This window comes from Anser brachyrhynchus, assembly GCF_964034855.1.
Source record: "Anser brachyrhynchus genome assembly, chromosome: 7".
NCBI lineage: Eukaryota > Metazoa > Chordata > Aves > Anseriformes > Anatidae > Anser > Anser brachyrhynchus.
Window position 1 is genome coordinate 21648662 of NC_137701.1, and position 20259 is coordinate 21668920.

Genomic DNA, 20259 nt, shown 5'->3' on the forward strand with positions numbered 1-20259 from the left:
TAAAACTTTTTTGTTGGACACATTTATTCTCACGATATAAAAAAGTCACAAGCAGAGCACATGCCTGATTTTGTAAGCGGGCTTAAAGTAACTTAGCTTTAATGGAGCAGAGCATTGCTACTGAGGATGGTAGTAGAGAAGCGGTTGATGTAAAGTTTCTCTTTAGGTTGGCCAATATTTGGCCAGTCTGTATTGTATTTGAATAAACTTATATGTGATTAATGCCCTGCATTTGTGTAAGAGCAGCACTACTTTTCCAAGTAAAAATTAGAAAATCTTACTCATAATTGTTTTTTCTCCTCCAGATTTCCAGTGAAGCCCTCTCTAACATCAGGACTGTAGCTGGGATAGGGAAAGAGAAAATGTTTATTGACACTTTTGAGAAGAATCTGGATATGCCCTACAGAGCTGCAATCAAAAAAGCAAACGTTTATGGAATCTCCTTTGGCTTTGCCCAGAGCATAGTGTTCATTGCCAACTCAGTCTCTTACAGATACGGAGGGTTTCTGGTTGACACTGAAGGACTCCATTACAGCTTTGTCTTCAGGTAGGAGCCTGCCTGGAGCGAGACCCAGGCTCCTCTCCAGCAGTGCTGGTCTGGGTGGAGCATGCAGTTTCCCTACAGCTTCCCATGAATGACCGCGTTCCCCTTTCCTGCAGGGTGATCTCTGCTATTGTGACCAGTGGGACTGCTTTGGGAAGAGCTTCTTCCTACACCCCGAACTATGCCAAAGCCAAAACATCTGCTGCACGTTTTTTTCAACTCATTGATCGGGTTCCTGAAATCAGTGTTTACAGTGAAAAAGGGGAAAAATGGGTAAGAGTGGAGACAGATAAGTAATTTGAGATTTTGCTCAGCTCAATATAAGCACTGAAGTTACAGTAACAATTTAAAAAGCAAGGAGGACTGGCGATTTGTTTGGAACAAATTCCTAATACGAATTCCTATTAGGAATTTGTTTGGGTAAATATTAGGAATTTGGAATTATTATGAATAATTATTAGGAATTGTTTGGTAAAATGCCTGTTAATTAGAATAGGAGTAATTGGGATGACTTACAGAACAGCATGCTTTTGTTTTCTGCTCCAAAGTTCACATATAAAACCACTTATAACTACCCTGTAAATTTTTTTTTTTAAGTTTGTATCAAAAACTTGAGGTTGTTTTTGAGAAGGAGAGTCATCTTGGAATGAGACAAAATTAAAATGCTTTATTTTTGGTCAACGGAAAAGTCAGACTCAGCAAATTCAAAAAACTAACTTTGATTTAGCTTTATCAGAATTAAGGAATTTTTAAAATAATTGTCACAAGTATATTAAATTCTTTGCTCAGACCATAAAAATAGGGTATCTTGATTCCTTTCAGAATTTAGTAAGTTTTCAATTCTGAGAAAGTTGGAAAATTGTAATATTAAAAACATAGAGGAAATCTGGTCAAAGTTCAGCTGATTTTTTTTAAGCATTTTGCACAGATGTGTTTACGTGATCACCAAATTTGGATTTAAACAGTGTCTGTATTAAAAATAAATAACTTTCCAATTTGTCAGGTGATCCCACTTCCAGTTGGTGCCTCTGGCTGGTGTAGTACAGGGCCATGTCAGTAGAGCAATCGTGTGATGACTAATGACCATCTTGCACCAGTAAATTTCTAATCCCTCTTTCTGGGCTAATTTTGTAAGCACTAATATCACGTTTTAAATGACAGATGCAAGAATGGAATTAGAGGAATAGTTATTTTGTACTTTATGACTCAGTTTCAAGCTTGAACTCATTGCAGTGTCTTTCTTATTTTTCCCCTAGGATGATTTCAAGGGAAGCATTGAATTTCTTAACTGTAAATTCACATACCCTTCTCGGCCTGATGTTCAGGTCCTGAAAGGACTCTCTGTAGCTGTGAAGCCTGGCCAGACTTTGGCATTTGTTGGAAGTAGCGGCTGTGGAAAGAGCACCAGTGTCCAGCTTCTGGAGCGTTTCTATGACCCTGAGAAAGGAAGTGTGGTAAGCAAAGCAAGCACGATTTGTGTACTGTTGTTTCCAGCAATGCTACAAGGACTCCTCTGAATGTGTCCTACTGTGCAACCTTGCCAAGGTAGCACACATGCAGTTTGGGGTTTCAGCTCCTCAGACAAATGCAGACTGTTCAGACAACTCCCTGAGTATCAAACGTATTCAGGCAAAATGAGAATACTGCAAACCTCAGGTGCCCTCTCGCGTTATGTAGGCTGCAGGCATTCACTGTGGTAGCTCCTGTATGGAACACATAACGTGTGGTTGACATTGTGGGAGCACAAGCAAGAATCAAGCCTGACTGAAGCAACAAAGAGTCTGGAACATTACTAAATGTATAGCCTCAACGTGCAAATTCTTCGTGGGTTGCATTTGTCTAGGTTTATCTTCCAGTTATTCAATTACTGATAGCTTAAAAAGCCTTTATAACTTTTTCTCATGTAAATACTTAATCATCCAGTCTGAGATCTTTGCAAAAAAAGAGTCTTGTGATCACTATGCCAGCAAAGCAATAAACCATGTTCCTAACCTTAAGCAATTAAATAATTTAGTTGGAGTTAAGATTAAGCAAATGGTTTAGTGTTTGGTTGGATCACAGACACAGAAAATATTCATCATATAAGAAGACGTGTAAGCAGAGTCTTACTAAATTACTAATTACTAAAGTACAAGTAATATGGCTAAATCATTTAGTTCTGCTGTAAACTATTTGGGTTTTGCAGATTGTTTTGGAATTAAGTTTCATATTTTCTCCTTTTTCCTGCTAGTTAATAGATGGACATGACACCAAGAAAGTAAATATACAGTTTCTTAGATCAAAAATTGGAGTGGTGTCCCAGGAGCCTGTGCTATTTGACTGCAGCATTGCTGATAATATTAAATATGGCAGTAACACCAAAGACACAACGATGGAAAAAGTTATAGAAGCAGCCCAGAAGGCTCAGCTGCATGACTTTGTTATGTCACTTCCTGAAGTAAGTACACCTGAGGCTTGGCTGTGAGACTTGGACAGGCTGCTCAGCATTCACTGCAGGGAGGCTCACCAAAACCGGTTACAGTTGCTGAAGTGAATTCTTTTTGTCTTGCTTTTACAACTAGACCAGTAGGAGCAAAGACGCCTCCTTTTGTTCCTGAGAGCTTGGGTGCAAGCTGTCCCTGTGTTCTTACTCGATAGGCAAATATTTACAAAACTGAAAATAACATAATTCTGAATTAGGAGAAAATGGAAGATTTTCTTGTCAACTGACAAGACAGAAGAGGAAGCACAGTTCAGCAGTCAAAGCATTATACTGAGTCAGGAAATACAGTTCCTGTTCCCAGCTGTGGGAGTGTTGTCTTGCAATTAGGGCATGATGCCCTAGATCAAAAATATTTGAAGCTGGCTGCTCACGTTCACTTAGGAAGTATTCAAATGCACAGAAACAATATAGACATAAATTGTAAGAATACAAGAAGTATGAATACAATTTAGGCACCCAAACAAAGCACTTGTCCAATGAGCCCGTCAATCACTTTTAGCCTCTTACCCAAATCTAGGTTGGGGGGATCTTTTGCATCAGACAAATCAGCCATCATCTTACCATTAAATTTTCTTCCAGGCCTGTCAGCATACAAAAACACATGGTTCAAAGATGCCTCCCTGAACATTGTATTACTCCCAGAGTATTATTTCTGCCTTGCTGGGTTCTTTAAGGAAGAGACAGCAATGGTCAGAGCTCTTGCCTCTCCTGCTGCTCCTTCAGTTTGCGTATTTATGTATTGTTTACACCTAGATAAAAAATCTCCCTTTTCGTATGTTTTTCAGAAATATGAAACTAATGTTGGGGCACAAGGATCCCAGCTGTCTCGTGGGCAAAAGCAACGCATCGCTATAGCGAGGGCCATCATACGAGATCCTAAAATTTTATTACTGGATGAAGCTACATCTGCCTTAGATACAGAAAGTGAAAAGGTAAGTTTGCAGTGATCAGAAATAAGGCAAAGTTAATGCAGTGGCTTAGAATGTACAGTACCTTTTCCTGTTCTTCAGAGACATCCTGCTGTACAAAGACCACACCACCGCAAAAGTATTCACCGTTGTTAATTCAGCACTTATACCTTTAACGATCTTTTTGAAAGATCTAGAAGCATAGCCATAAAAACAACAGCAAGCTACAGGGACTCTTAGACTGCTGATGAGAGGCAGCACTTTTAAAGTACTGTACATATTAATTCCCTGGGTTTCAAAGCATTCAGTGGGAATCTTTCATAAATACAGCTTCTGCACAGAAAAAACAAACAGTGTGGGGCCTAAGAACTTGGGCAATAGTTTGCATGGCTTGGTTACACTCAGATTAGAGAAATGGTAGAAATTTAGAAGCATATCCAGGCTAACATTCAGCGTGACAGCTGAAAAAGGCCTTCCTTACCATTTAATTTCTACTCCTTTGTATATTTATCTGTCCCTTCTTTGTACTGCTACTAGATTAAGTTCACGACCCAGCTAAGCACACCAATAACATAACCTTCAATTTAGCCTTGTAGTCACTTGTACAAGTATTGCACAATACAGTTAATGAGTTTGAAGCAATCAGCTTTCTCCAGCTCTGAGCCCCAACTTGATTTGCCATTCCCACTTTGTTGCCTTTAGACTGTACAAGCTGCGCTGGATAAAGCCAGAGAAGGGCGTACCTGCATCGTCATTGCCCACCGCTTGTCCACAATCCAGAATGCTGACATCATTGCTGTGATGTCGCAAGGAACCATCATCGAAAGGGGCACCCATGATGAACTGATGGCCATGGAAGGAGCGTATTATAAGCTTGTTACCACTGGAGCCCCGATTAGCTGAACTGCTGTGATACTAAATTTCAAAGATTTTTTTTTCTCTAAACAAATAGTCTGCAGGAGGTACGTGTATGCTGGTACCCCTTCGTGTCACAAAGTACTCTATGATATAGAGTTATATGGTACCTTAAATGTATGTAGCTTTCTGGGTCAGGCAACTTGTCAGGCACCTGCAGGGGACTAAGCATAGGCTCATGCATGCAGGAAGCAGCTTAGCCCACTGCTAAGTGAAAAGGAAAGCAAGCCCGAAAATGAGATCTTTCTTTGTTGAGCTGGGGAATTGCCACCACCCCAGTCAGACTGCACAGTCCTGTCCTTCCTCAACTAGCAATCAAGGAAGACTCCAGTCTGGTGTTCTGGAAACTGCCACTTCTCTCTAGGTGAGCTGTATGAATAAAAAAAAACAATCCAAAGCATGATGTGGTATTATTGAAGGGTTCAAATATCTCCTAATGGTTCTGCAGAGGATTACAACAGCTACCCTTCCTCTGGGTGCAGAACCTTGACCCTTCCCACTACTTCATGCCATGCCTACTTCAGCTGTGTTGTTGGGGGAGGTTGGGCTTCCACTGCATGCAGTGCTAACACGTTGGAGCCCTCAGCTTGACATACCAGTAACCCTTCCAATAAAACCAGTAAGTACTCACAAAGAAGGTAGCAGCTTCACAATACTGAGGAAAGAAAAATCAAAAAGAGGAACAGAAACCGGTAAGGCTCAGTTCTCCTGCTCTCACCACTCAAAGGTGTCAAACAGATTTTAAATATGAATAAATGCTTTAGTTAAATCAATGTAAAATCCTACAGTTAATTAGCACAGTCATGTAAATCACTTCTGTGGAGATGGTGATGGATAATACGTTTTCTGTGTTTTTCAGAAGGCATGACAATGCCTTTGGGAAGTATTTTTAAATACCATAAGTATATTCAGTAAAAGTAAAAAAAAAAAAAGCTACTTGTTCATATTAAGCGGAGTTGATAAATACAGCAACAGTTCATTCAAGAATAACGAAGATCTGGAATTACCTTCTGACAGAAGCTTGTATCTGGAACAGTTTGTTTTCAGGTCTACTGCATGTTTCTCTGGAATATGTTACTGGGTGTTGTCTACTGGACAAGGGCCTCTTTCCTTTAGGAACTGGGAACTTGGAGACAAAGTCTAAATTACAGTACTAAAATTTAAATCTTTATTTGCAGCGATAGATTGTTACCGGCAAAGTCATTCTGCAACTTACAGGGGGTGGTGGGGTGGTTTGTAACAAGCCACACCATCATGGAGTTTCTTATAAAACTGTGCAACTGTACCAACTGCTGAAACTTGAATAAAGCTGGAAGGGTGAAAACTTCATCAGGATCCCTCTCTTAATTCCAGGCAGCAAAAAAAAATAAATAAAAATTTCAGCTTTCACACAATCTCAGTAATAGCATTCTTTTATCAGAACCTAGTGAAATCACATAAGCAACATTAAAGTGCTATTTTTCCTAAAGAAGCGTGTTTTTTTTAATCCTTAACTGAAAATGCGTAAGGAAGCTGCATTATTGGCCGTCTGTTTTAATCATTACAGCCTGTTTTGTGTTGGCACTGCTAGGTTAAAGATTGGACTAGATGATCTTAGAGGTCGTTTCCAACCTAAATGATTCTATGTTTGCTTCTGTAATTTGTATCATGTGCATTCCCAAGGGCCAACTCAAAATTATTCACCTTGTTTTCCTAATTGAATAAGATTCTTCAAATTTCTGTCATCTCCCCACTAATTGGAAGTCCAAAAGCAATAGTATGCTTACATCTTCTAAGCCTTGTTGTTATCAGATAGCACACAGACAGCCCTAATTACCCATATTATAACCTTACGTTGCACGTATACTCAGTACTATAAGGAAAGTAGTGCTTAGAGATTGTGCACTGAAAGGGAATATGCAACAACAGGTGCTAAATAAAGAATAAAAAGGGAAAGTATCTGACCGTGTATATATTTAGAGCATTGGTTTTATATAACAAACATATTTAAAATATTGGTTACTTCTGTGCTTAAATAAACTAAGCATACAAGAATATAAACTTGCAATGATTTACTCTGCCATTTCATTTTCTGGATTTACACAACCACTAACCGATTCAGGCTTGTGACTCTCGAACCGAGAGAATTAGACTAATTTACCTTTGCAGTACAGAAGCACGATCAACAATCTTGAGGGAATAGGCCAAGATAATTTCGTGACTGATAACTTTCTTCATTTGTTGCTCCGTGTAGTAGAGGACTTAAGTATTTTCTACATCATATGCATGCATTTTCAACATCAAAGGTGTAATCATTAGCATTCATGATTTGTACGACATTTTTAAAAAGTAAAAATGACAAAATCACAGTAATGCAATGATATATTCTACAGAGTCTAACTGAGACAAATTTAAATGTTTTTCCTCATCTGGCTTAATCAGAAGCTGTTTTGCTCAGGAAGCTCAATAAGTTAAACATGTAGAAAGCTTTTCTTATAATTATGTTGGCCTTTTCACAGTGCATAGGGCCAGCTGTACAGCTGTAGGTGGTGTAATACTGTCACACCCTTAGCTAGTAGTTTAGGGCACAATATCTCTATATAAAATTAAATATTGAATATCACTATATACAACTGAAGCACCGTCTAGTTTGTGGACAGAACTAAAAGACCACCAAGTAGCTAAACAAAACTATTCAGTTATACTTTAAAACTTCAGCATGACTCGGAGTATTGTTAGAAAACCATACTGCAGTATCCTTCATTGCAATATTTCTAGGAATAAAGTCAGCAACTACTTAATGTTTTTGAGCTGCCGAAGTCACTCCTGAACATGCAGATGTTAGATACACTGGCTACTTACCAGGAGCACATCAAAGATGCAGTGGCATCTCCCTTGGTTAAAACGAGTTAGCAGAACTGTCTTTGCAGAGAGTTTTTGAACAGCTCACATCCATCCTTACATTGCCAACCATTTCAAAACCTTATCTAATTAAGTTTCTTTTCAGTTGTCCTCATTAATGAGTGGACACAGTACGGAACCAAGGCAACTACAGTCAGAGGCATAGCTGCGCTCTTACAAAAAGAGAGAATGTAGAACAAACACTCAATATGAGTAGGTATCTTAACAACATTATACAGCTGCAGTGTTGCTAAAGAAGCAGCTATACACAATATGCGGAAACTTATCTTACAGCTATTTTTACCTTTACAGCTTGCGATAAACATTTCAGAATTAATACCAAGACCTAAGCCAAAGAGTGCACCTAAATTCCTCACCAGTCCAGCAAATGGTGTAGTGTCAATGTTTATCCAGTCTGGATTGGCACACCACTTCTTGGCCTTTGGAACAGACCATAGCAAGTCAATATCAAGAAGCTTGAGGACTAGATAAAACCCAAGGGCAAAGATGAAAAGAAACAAGTTTGTCTTCATGTACATTCTCAAGCTTGCTGTCTGAATAGCAGGGGCATGCTCAAATGCTTCTGCCACAAGAATGCCTGTGGATTAGAAAGTCAGCGTTACAGGGAACAACACACGTGTTGAAGAAGCACTTTTTACACTGCCCTGTAGAATTTGACTTTTGAAGACAAAATATACATATATGCAAATATACATACATATAAATATAAACATATATACACACAGAATTTACCAGTCCTGTGGTACACACACACACAGTCTCCCACTCATACCTGATAATTTGAAAAAGAAAAAACATTAAATGCCAAATACTGCATTTTTTTTTTTTTTAAATCTGAGACATGCCTTAGGCTTGACTGTATCTCCCAGATGACAACCTATCAAATATGGGATGTAAACTAGAACACTCCTTTTCTAGAAGAGTCCTCCACCCAAAGGCTGGCCTCATCAATGCAGCTTTCAATACCAGTTCCCACACAGGCTTTGAGCGTTGAATGAAAAGGCACAGAATGCAACTATCCTCTTTCTTATTCATTTTATCCTGGTTGTGAAAAGGGACAGCTGGACTGCAAGCTGTTATCAGTGCTGCACAGCCTTCTCTGCATACGTTAAAGAGAATGGGAGCAGGCAGCCCCTACTCCATGCTCTGGTCACCCTCCTCAAGATCTGAGAGATACTAAAGCGTTCATCATTTGACCATGCTAGATACCAATTTGAAACACACAAATAACTCAGAAAACAAAACAAAACAAAACAAAAAAAACCAAACACCACCCCAACATACTTAATCTTCCTAAATCCCCCTGGGGAGTTTGTACTGCTGACTTAGCTTTTTCTCACTTTAGCCCCAGATCTCTGGCCCAACATTTGGCCACACTGCATACATACTGGTTTGCCCCGGACCCCCCCTTGAAATGAACAGCAGCAAATAGATTCCTCCTGAGAGGAAAGTAGAGCCATATAGGAGCCATTTCCTCTCAGCTACCTTCCACACAGGCAGCAAAGATAAGATCAGATGTAGCCAGTACAAAAGCTATAGTGCTAGCCTGTATTAGTATACACTGCATAGTGTATTGCCTGTGGCAATAATGTAGTTGGAGTTGGCTGTCATCTGGAGCAGAGCTCACTTCCTGCGTGAGTCAGACATCAGAAACATACTGCCTTGCAAGTACGGAAGGCAATTACAAGACAGACTGTCAGCAAACCTTGATCTTCCAGAGAGTGCAGAGCACCACGGCAGCTGCAAGTTGAGTAGCACTACTGAAAATCTCTTTAACTTATCATACTTCAGGATGTTAGGATTTTGCATATATAATGAAAAAAATAGTAAAATTAGCAACATTACCAGCAAATACTCCGAGAATAACTTGATGAGGGAAATGTGTTGCTATGAATACTCTTGAGATGCACACACTGATCTGGATAATCCAAAAAATACTCCAGAGCAATGACCACGTCAGTCTGAAAGGCAAAAGGAAGATGCTTAAAAATTAAGATATTTCACATAGTAATTTACAACAGGCCCGGGCTCCTATTTTTCCCAAGCACAGCTTTACAAGTGGAAAAGTTTAGAATCATAGGCTCAAAGAGTAAAGTCAGTACTAAAATACTAGCGAGAGAGGTTATTCTTGCAGCTACATCCAGTGATGAAAGGCATCAGTGGCAAGTTAAATTAGCACTAGTACCTTGAACATATTTAGCATCGTGACAGAATACTTAAACACAAAAGATTATTAATTTGGTGACAAAATTCACATAACACGGGAACAACCTCATAAAGCTTGGAAAGTACAACCATCAAAGTAATTAAAAGGCTTTCCCACAGAGCCGAATAACATGGTACACTGAACTCTGCCAGTATTACGTGTTTGCTTTAAAATGGATCAAGAATGACTATGATCAAAGCAGTAAATTTATGTACTAACCAGAAGATAAAACATGTTAAAACATTTAATATAATTCAAAACATCTGACACAAAAGACCTGACAGTCTTTAATAGAAGCTGATTCACAGATACTGCAATGCAATAACCATAAGTTAATAAACACCAACATACAGAAATGCACAAATCTTCTTCATATTCTTTGACTTCAGTTGAAGTAAATCATAATAAAGTTTTTTTGTTTGTTTGCTTGTTTTTACAAACTAGATAAAACTGACTGAATATGTGGTTAAAATAAGCCCATTAAAAACATAACATGCAAATAAACATCAGATTGAATTACAATAACAGAGAGATGCTAACCTGTGAAGGGCAACTGCTGATTTATCCTTCCACCTTACTGTGTAGCTAAGTGCTGCTGTTACCATCACATACCAGACGCAGGATGATCCCATGGCATGCCCAGATGGGCTTCCTAATAAAAACAAAAAGGAAAAGTTCAAGCTAAAAATGACAACTATAACTTTGGCATAAAGAAAATACCCATTGTCAGTTACTCGGGCATCTAATCATTTGGGGGGGGGGGGGGGGGGGGGAAGGTTAACAAAGCCTCAAACGATGTTGTCAGTTACATCTCAAAAGTTTAATTTCTTAATTTTTCAGAAGACTCATCTATACAGAGTCCAGAATATTTGCCAGAAATCAAGTAGGTAACAGCTTACCCATATTGGGGTGAGCTGGTATCTTGACCAGAAAGCATAGTATTTTTCCATGACTTAGACTTTGATTATGATTTAAAAAATAGAGCATCTAGTTGTTAGTTGAATACTGATGTATTTACAACGTTGTCATATTTGTACAGATTTAGTTGCCCATTATTTTTCCCCAAAGGGTCAGAGAAGATTAAAAAATATGGGATGACAAATTAGAGTAATAGGTATTTCTCCTGCAGGAACATACTTACAGGGAATGTGTCAAACTACTGTATTTCTATCATATTCCTCAAGTTATGGCATACCTCAGCTACTTGTTGTTAAATACACCCCCATCAATTTGAGCACCACAAGCCTAATTTAACAAATACTCATGCTGAAACCTGAGCTGTTATTCTGACATCTTGCTTCTATAAGCACTGGAACCCCCCTCAGGGCTGTAGCATACAATGTACAAGTTACATATGCATAGGCCACCTTAAAATTTCTACATCATACAAAATCATCATAAGTCACATCCTCTCCCCCCTCCAGAAAACACTGTATTAAATGTATCAATGTGATCTCCAACATTCCTTACCTGGTCCAGTTTCACATGTTATAGGAAACTGTTCAAGACATGGGCTTGACTGATTGGGATAAATCACTGTTTCGTGCACCCACCAGTAAGGACGATGACCAAATAAAATCCTAATAAAAAAATAAAGTAAAATGAAGCAAAGATGCAATAAAAATATTTTTATATAAGAACACCTCCACAAAGCATGATAAATAAACTTACAATGAATATGACGAGCTATACTGCCAAAATTATTCCATAACAGTGCTATAGGTTCTTCTTGTCTTATCAAAATTTAATTTCAAACACATCTTAAATAACTTCAGCGTGAATTCCTAGTTTATAAGTACAGAGAAAGTCTACCATTACACCATTTGCAGAATGTTTTCTAAACTTGAGGAACATACAGTAACCATCATTAGAAATAGCAAATTTTACAATAAACATGACTTCTTACCATTTAAATATGAGGTTGAACCAATCACCAATGACAGCCACCCATATCATTTTAGTACCAACCACTTGGTTGAGTTGAAACCAGAGAGGAAAGTAAATTGAGAATATATTACGAGGATCTCCAACATGTGACATGAAATTAAGGAAATCCTGGTAAGCCCTGTAGTCCCTCTGTAAATGCTGAATGATAAGCACGCCATTGCTATGAAGGAGATCCATCTTAATTGGCTAGACTGTACTTGAAATATAGCAAAGTTCCTTTAATCTTAAGTTTCTAGGGAGAATGAGAACCATGGAAGGGAGCTATTAAAAAGTGAGAGAAGGTGATTGACGTTGCCTTTATATTGTATCGGTGGGGTGTACCCAGCCACTCCTGGAACACGTGGCTCCAAATCTCCAGGAAAGCACGAGTCTGTTAGCACTGGAAAGCTTTTCTGTTTGCAAATTTTAATTGGAGGAAACTAAGTGAAGTACATGCTGATCAGCAGCAAATTGTGGGGAAAGTTTTGTGGAAACACAATGTGTGACTTATGCAATCCTTTCTATGAACAGTTGGAACATGTTTGCTTGAATTTTTTCACAGTTCATTTCTCTGCAGTATGGACATTAGTAGTGTGTATACTTCATTAAGTGTTGCCTCTATAAAGGATAGAAAGAATACACAAATGATTGGTCTCTGCAGAACTGTCATTAAAGCCGTTCATTTCAGTTTGAAACTGAATTTGGCGACCATACTGTTTGTGCACAACACGTTTTCAGTCATGGAAAATACAGCCATCATCCATACATTAATGATTCTGTTGGACACTAGATTCACTCTTAAAGCAGCAGTTTTCTCAAAGCACAAAAAAGCAACTGTTTCCTTTGTACAAGAGGCCACGTTAATCAGGGCACACTGCAGATGAAGCTTAGTCTCAGAATCATCTCACTCAGCATCACCAGCCTTGCACGTTGCTTACACCATGGGGGTGCTGCACACCTCTGCCAGGAGGAGCTGAAGCCTGACCTACTGCAGCCCCCTTCTTGGTGCCCAGCCCAGCAGAAACAAGACCTGTTTTGCCAGACGGGTGGCTGGGAGTGTTTTCCTGTAGTTCTTCCAATGGAAGCCTTTGGCTTCCTCTGGATGAATGACCAAGAGGAGGTGGAGATTCTTCCAGACACCGGGATTTTAAAAGTACACAGCAAATAACGTATTAGTGCGTCAAACCTAGCAGCTTTAATATTAATAACTTCAGCATAGGAAAAGATTGTGTTCACCTGTGAGGTGGCTACATAAGAAACGATTTTCCCAGAGACTAAACGGATGCCAAAAGCCTGACGATACCATTGTCTGACAGGCAGTCCTATGCAAGGGAAGAAGTTGAGTTCTGTACCTGGCTCTAATATTCAGGCCTATCTTCCATTAAAGGTAACCTGTGCTTCTGAAACAACCACAATCAGAAAACAAAAGCAGCTGTGTATGGTCTCCAAGCATGTCCCTGCCACTTTCTGCACGGCACCCAGGCTAAACAGCACAAGCCGCACCGACAGAGATGCGGACTGCCTCACCGCCTTTGCTGAGGAGAGACTTAACAGCTTAACGCAGCTTGATGATGTGTAGTCAGGGAAGTCACGCAGAAACACAAAGCAGAATCAACAAATAAGGTGTGATAATTGAATGGACTTAGGAGACCTCTCTTCTGACACAGTCTCACCTTTACCTAGCTATTAATAGTCTGCTTTTAGAAACATCTTAGCAGATGTAAATCCTGTACTGTTTATTGCTATCACTTGCATCAAGCCACATAGAAGACCTTAAAGTTAAAAGAAGGATTTAAAATTCCATGGAATGTTTCTGAAATAACTACTAAAATACTTTTCCGTACATTAATTGAATATCCACTTCAATACGTGTCCCTTGATTTCAGAGAAAACCTTCTTAAAAACAAAATTTCCGGATACTTCACCATACATATTTCCAAGCTTTCTAGCTGCAAATCTTTGGGGAGGTTTGTCTCTTGCCAAGCCCTACAGCTTAGAGCTCTTCAGGGTGCCCAGGATGGGGACTACCATGCAAGTGATCTGGTGGAAACTAACTTTCCCAAGAAATGATTTGTTCAGAAACATCTTTCCCAAATAGCTTTTTACATGTTAATACCAGAGGAAACACCCCTTTGCTACAAATTTAAAGCATCTCTCCGTTAAAGATCAGTAGAATTTATAACAACAACAATAAAAATCACTCTTTTGTACATATCTGGGTTTAGTGTGTAAGAGAAGTGGAGAATGTGAAGCTTTCATCTGCTTTTCAGTCTAGTTTATGAATAATTAGCTCTAAGTATTCATGTAAATGTCAAGTTGGTGGCTGAGTAACAGCCATCTTATTTACAGTACTTATTTAAGACAGCAACTGTAATAAGGTAAATAAATAATTATTGCTCTATTATGAAAAATATTTTGCAATAAGTTTCCATCAAGATACAACATAACGTCCTCACGAGAGAGCGCTAGCTAATAAAAGAGGTCACCTTCCAGTCTGTCTTGAATGCCATTGTTATTTAACAGTATCAGAAAAACTGCCTCTCCTGTACAGGACGTGCAGGACCATTTCAATAACTTTTTTTGCATGTTTGCATTATTTCTGAGTATTAAAATGTCCACCCCTGATCAGCACCGGGACAGTGCTGCGTCCACTCAGGCTAAACCCTCCTTCTCAGACGGAACCATTCGGGCACACCTTGGCGCCACAAAAACGTGACTGATATAACGTTGGAAGGCATGTCTTGGCAACACCTCAGTAAAGTAACCTCTTTTAATACCAATGTCCTGATATTAATTTTCATTGCAAATATTTTGCTGCTGATTCATACGCTGCTAATTATCTTTCTGCTTAGACAGACAAATAAGCACCTTAGACATAATCAAGACAGAATTATGCTGTTAACAGCTAACAGCAAACATAAGCTTTAATTTTCTCCTATTCCTTCTGCCTGTTTCAGCAGCATATACATCTTAGATATACAGTCATGTTTACAAAAAATATTTTAAAAATAAATAAATCCACAATTGACAAAAACAGCAAGAAGGAAGTTTTTGGAACAGGTGAGAAGGTTTCTGTGAGAGAGACAGTTTAGGCGATGTTCTCATCGTGCCTGGAAGCACTCTCAGTCCTGCCTCATCCCGCAGGCAATCAACAGCTGATGTGAGTCATCTGCTGTCCTGCATGTGATGTTCGGCAACCTATAAAAGTCTGATACTAAAGCTCTTTTTAGCTCCAGCAACCAGCAAAGAAAAGATGGAGAAATGCATGTGGAAATACTGTATTTAAGAACTTGTTTCAACTCCAGCAGTGGAGAACTACTTCCTCAATAGGCTTTTACTCCCTGCTTTTCTACACAAAGCACTGCATGACGTATCTGTAATACACCTAGTCTTTTTAAGTCACTTGAGATATATAAGAAATAAAACTATTTGCTGTATTTAAGCAAGTGGAAATGTAACAAAAGCTAGTGATCTGTATAAAATAGTCAGGAAATGTGTGCAATTAAGTTTTTAATCAAAGCTTTTGACTTGTTTGTGGTCTTTACACAATCCAAAACCACTGCTTGGTCTTTACACGAGCAAATGAGCTCTTTGTGCAATGCATAACCCTTTACAATCGTATCTGTTCACATAAAGAGTTTTTAATTTCTTGGTACCTTCTCAGTTTATTTTCCAAGACATGTAAAAACAGAGGCTATGCGTATTCTTGGTAATAATATAGAACCAAAAATCACGTTGATGAACTACAGAAGGGAGGACAAAATGTTTACATCTCCTTTACACCTACACATCAGAGCAAGCGTTACATAACCCATGTCAGATGTTGCTAAGCAAGTGTTTGCAAGGGAAGGAAAAACCATCAAAGTAAACATTTTCTAAAACACTGTTAATGGAGGCCTATGTACTGGGCCTAGCTTTCTGCTACATTATGTTTAGTTAATTGAACAATAACATTGATGTCCACATCGGTGTTTTCATTGGCACTGGACCAGCTATGAGGATTAACTAGCAATTTAGTCAGTTCACAAGTAAACACTGTATACAACAGCAGACAACCATTTTCTTAGGCATGAACATTTTCCAAATAGAACCCCTGAGAAGATATATCTTAATTATATATTTAAGAAGAGAAGTATTTAGGAAGCTCTTACTTTGTTTCCACATTTCAGGCCTTCCAGCAGTGCTCACCAGCCCCATGCTGCCCTAACAAAGGTCAGACTGCTCTGGGGCTGAGCTGACCCGGGGAGGTTTAGGCAAATGCTAATGTGCGTCAGCTGCTTTCTCTTGGTCAGCCACCTTCATCTAATCATTCCTCGTTACTAGTAGTTGAGGAAATTATTAGAATAATTAATGGTTTCAAAGAGCAATCCTTAAAGCTATATTAAGTCTATGTTATTCTGAGATCACCTGAGTAACAATTAAGTAAGCTGAAGCTAGCAATTCGTTAGCTATGGTCACAAACGCTGAGCAGCCTCCCTGACGAGCTGAGGGCTGCCACCTGGGGTCAAAGCTAGTGCCTGTCTCAGCCCTGCGGTGTCCCAGGGTGCGGGGGGGGGGGGCGGGCAGTGCTGCCGGCCCGGCTGCTGCGCCGCGAACCTGAGGCGGCTCGGGCAGCTGGAGGCCGTTTGGGAGAGCCCCAGCCCACGCCTCACGACTAGGCCTCCCCGCGGACATGCGGCGGGACAAGGGCAGCAGCCCCACAACCTCACGGCCCTACACCACCCCCTCTGCGAGCCCTGACGGGGCGGCTCCGCCCGGGCGGGCTCCGTGCGGCGAGGTGGGGCCGGCCCCTCACAGCCGTTACCGCCCCGGCGGCTCCTAACGTGCGACTGCTGTTTGAGCCAATCAGCGGCGGGTTTGTTGCGAGGCTGGCAAGAGCGGCGGCCAGTAGGAGAGCGGCCGCTGGGCGGGCGGGAAGACGGCGGCCGTTTGAAGGCGGCTGCGGGCTGGCGGAGGAGTCCGGCTGCGGCCCGCAGGGGAGCCGTGCCGGCAGCACCCCCCGTGCCGGTCATCGCAGCCGCTGCCCTGTGACCATGTCTAACGTAAAGGCAGAGGACGACATAACGCTCGTTGAGAGGGAAATGAAGGAGTTCTGGGCCGAGCTGAAGGGCGTTTATGGCACGGAGCAGCTCAAGCAGACCCTAGCGCTGAGGGACTCGTGCAAGGAGTCCCTGAAGGTGCTCTCAGGTGAGGAGGCTGCGCGGTCCTTGCACCCCCGCGTTCTCCAAGCCATCCCCAGGCTTCTTCGGGTAACCGAAGTCTCTTGTCCTTACAGAGAAATGGGCCAAGAAGCTGAAAGAGGGGGACCTGATGATCGATAAAATTCAGGAGTATAGAAATGGTACAGTATGGTGCTTTATTTGCTCTCTAGCATCTCTAAAATTAACGTAATGCAGCTGAATAACGTGTTTAACCTCCCTTTTAAAAGGTAACCTATGAAGTCAGAATGAAGATAGAACAGAAACCAAACACATGCAGTTCCAGGATGCAAACTGCAAGTCGAAAGCAGCTTGCTGGAGGATTTCACTGATGATACAAAAGGATAAAGACTTGTTAAAAGTTTTCTCTGTAGTGTTTTTGGTGCTTAAGAATGAACAAATGATTACACTTAAAACAACCAAGTACCAGAACTTGCTGACTGTGCTAGAAAAAATAAATTACTTAGTAAAACATTGCAAATTGTTAGTTAAATGTTGTGAGGTTAGTTATGCCTCTTCTACGTTAAAAACAGAATATGGTCAGCTTATCAGTTTAGTATTAACTACTCTGAATTCCGAACTGAATTTCAGAATATCAGGTAAAAATAGTTGCAATGTGTAATATCAGTCAGTGTTACCGTTCCATACTTTTTGTCAGTTTGTCTCTGAACAAGATTAACCATCCTTGTGCTTTGAAGATGTAAATTGTGTCTGGCAGCAGAAACAGACTGCATATGATACAGACAGTATCAGAGGAGCTCCCTACTTTGTAGGTTTACTTCTGAATAACTTTTACTTCATCCTGATATTTGATGTTTGCAGTATGCACTTTATTAGATTTTATTCAATCACCTCAAACTATATGGATGAGTGCTAACTAGTGGGAACCTAATTCATCAGCTGTAAACGTTCATATTTTCTTGCTTCCTTTCAGAGATTCTTCAGCAGAATAAACACATATCAGAAAATCAAGAACATTTGACAGAAATAAAATCTAACCTAAACAATGAAGAAGAGCAAAAGAAGGAGTTAACAGACAGTATCCAAGAGCTTAAAGAGGAGTTGATGAAGAAAAAGGAAGGTGAGAGTTTTTAGTTAGAGGAGGAAATTTTTTAATGCTTGCTCTTGATGGGCTTTACTACTATTCGTTTTGTTCTTGTGCTTCACTGATTTTTACTTGGTACTTCTGGTGGCTTTTAAAATTCTAGTGATATCTTCTAAAAACAAGGCTGCTAAGGAGAGAGTGGAACGACTTTGCAAGTCTAAAGAGTTGTTTGAAGAGCGGCTTGGATTGGAAATACGTAGAATTCATGGTAAGTTCCTGTAGTTTCCTTAGTTTCCATATGCAGCGATACAATGTGGTTTATGTTGAATTATGTAGCTAAGGATATAATAGCTCACACAACTGAAGATTGCCTTGGACATACTTGGTAGTAGACTAGTGTATTATATTGAGTCATCTTCCTCTCTTAATTACACACTTGCTTACACTAGTCATCACTGACAGTGAGTGCTGGTTGGTCAGCAGCCATAGTCTTGGCCTTGAACTGTGGCTCTTGCTTACAGCTGCTTTTGTTATTGAAGAGCAGTTCAGATGTCTCTGCAAATCTGAGGAAGATAATGGTTGGTAACATAGCCAACTCCATTTAAGTTATTCCCACTCCTTAGCTCAGATATTATCATTGTTTCTCAAATGGCAGAAGATGGTATATTAAAATGTATTTGTTTTGCAAAGAGACCAGGTTTGCTGAATTTGCAAGTATTGTAAGCATTTATTAAAACGATCTAATATTGTGATTTTTTTTATCACTGTGACTTTCAAGCGAAGTGTTAATGAATTCTGTTTATATCTGCTTTAGATGAACAGTTACAGTTTATATTCAGACATATTGACCACAAAGATCCTGACAAGCCGTATGTGTTTACCCTTTCCATAAATGACCAGGGAGATTATGAAGGTACGTGGACTTTAAATTTGTAAATAATAAGACAGAATCTGATCTCTGTATTTGGAAGAAAAAAAAAGGGGGGGGGGGAGAGAAGAGTCTAAATACAGTTGTCATCTTTGTCTTCTAATTTATTAACGAAAAACTTTGCAGCATTAATATAACTTAATTTTCTCTTTTTTATATGAAAACATGCACTCCTCTGTTTGGGTTGAGTTGCTGTTTGCTGCTATGTTTGGTACAAAGTAGATACAAGGACAGATACTTGTTGCCTCTTCCTTTTACACAAGAATAAATGCCTATGTTGACAGGTGTATCTCAATCAGCTTGAGAAGCCTATAGGAGAGAAAAAATTTGGTTCCCCACTATTAATTCCCTACAATTGTGTGATATAGGAGAAAGATTGAAACTAGAAATCCAGAATTCCTCTTTGCAGATAGCCTTTCAGCTCTTAACTCAAGATCTGTATAGCAAAGACAGCTTTACAAAGACCAGCGGCAGTAACTTGAGTACTGTGCTGAGTTGCTTTTAGAAGAATGCTCCAGAATCTATGTCTCTGTGTATGGACACAGCAGACTGCAGTTTTTACTAATTCAAGTCTAAATTGGGCTGAAATAAAAAGTTTATCACATGCTGGGCTACATCAGTTTTCAGTCTTCCCACCTGCAGAGCAACAAAAACGTTTAGGAATGTGTCTCAGTTTTTGAGGCAGGCAGAGAACTGCTCTAACAACTGAAGCAGGAGCACAGCACTGAGTGGGAGGTCTGGAAATCAAAAAAGAATTGTATGTTCTTTTGAGGCTTTGTCTTCACTGAAAGAAAATGATTTAATAGGTTACTCAAACATAATGACAGAAACTAAAACATACCAAGATAGCAGACTACATTATATTTCATAAGCCTGGAAAAACCACTAATACTGAATTTTTAGTAAATAGTCTAATTTTTTTAAATTTTTGTCATTTTCAGTGACTTCCTGTACTCCTCCTCTGGATTGTATAGCAGAGTTCCAGCTGAAAGTGAGAGAAACTAACAACTTCTCTGCATTTGTTGCCAACATCAGAAAGGCTTTCACTGCTTTATCTTATAAACAGTCTGCCTAAACTTACGTTATAAATCTGTTCCTAGCTATAGAACACTTCTTATTTTTCCTTTGTGTATTGTGTAAGTATCTATTTATCAATGTCTTACTCTGATCTTTAAATAAAGAAAAATAATGAAAACTGTGATTTAG

The 20259-nt window shown here is 39.6% G+C and overlaps 3 protein-coding genes across 13 annotated transcripts in view; 2 read left to right on the forward strand and 1 right to left on the reverse strand.

Moving 5' to 3' along the window:
* ABCB11 (ATP binding cassette subfamily B member 11) overlaps window positions 1-5246 on the forward strand; it is a 68987-nt gene extending 63741 nt beyond the window's left edge. For all 11 annotated transcript variants that reach the window (XM_080600931.1, XM_080600935.1, XM_080600936.1 and 8 more), the window contains 6 exons: window positions 306-547; window positions 661-817; window positions 1801-1998; window positions 2775-2981; window positions 3812-3958; window positions 4637-5246. In XM_080600931.1, coding sequence (XP_080457057.1) covers window positions 306-547; window positions 661-817; window positions 1801-1998; window positions 2775-2981; window positions 3812-3958; window positions 4637-4837 — 1152 coding nt within the window. In that variant the 3' untranslated portion in view covers window positions 4838-5246. The remainder of the gene's footprint in view (window positions 1-305; window positions 548-660; window positions 818-1800; window positions 1999-2774; window positions 2982-3811; window positions 3959-4636) is intronic.
* A 411-nt stretch (window positions 5247-5657) lies between these two features.
* On the reverse strand, window positions 5658-12111 carry G6PC2 (glucose-6-phosphatase catalytic subunit 2). Its single transcript, XM_080601046.1, has 5 exons — window positions 11863-12111; window positions 11427-11536; window positions 10497-10608; window positions 9596-9711; window positions 5658-8327 (listed from the first exon to the last, which is right to left on the reverse strand). Exons 1-5 carry the CDS (start codon window positions 12078-12080, stop codon window positions 7816-7818), a joined length of 1068 nt encoding a protein of 355 aa, XP_080457172.1. The 5' UTR covers window positions 12081-12111; the 3' UTR covers window positions 5658-7815.
* A 4335-nt stretch (window positions 12112-16446) lies between these two features.
* On the forward strand, window positions 16447-20251 carry SPC25 (SPC25 component of NDC80 kinetochore complex). Its single transcript, XM_080601040.1, has 6 exons — window positions 16447-17069; window positions 17158-17223; window positions 18015-18161; window positions 18289-18393; window positions 18940-19038; window positions 19995-20251. Exons 1-6 carry the CDS (start codon window positions 16916-16918, stop codon window positions 20126-20128), a joined length of 705 nt encoding a protein of 234 aa, XP_080457166.1. The 5' UTR covers window positions 16447-16915; the 3' UTR covers window positions 20129-20251.
* The last annotated feature ends 8 nt before the right edge of the window (window positions 20252-20259 follow it).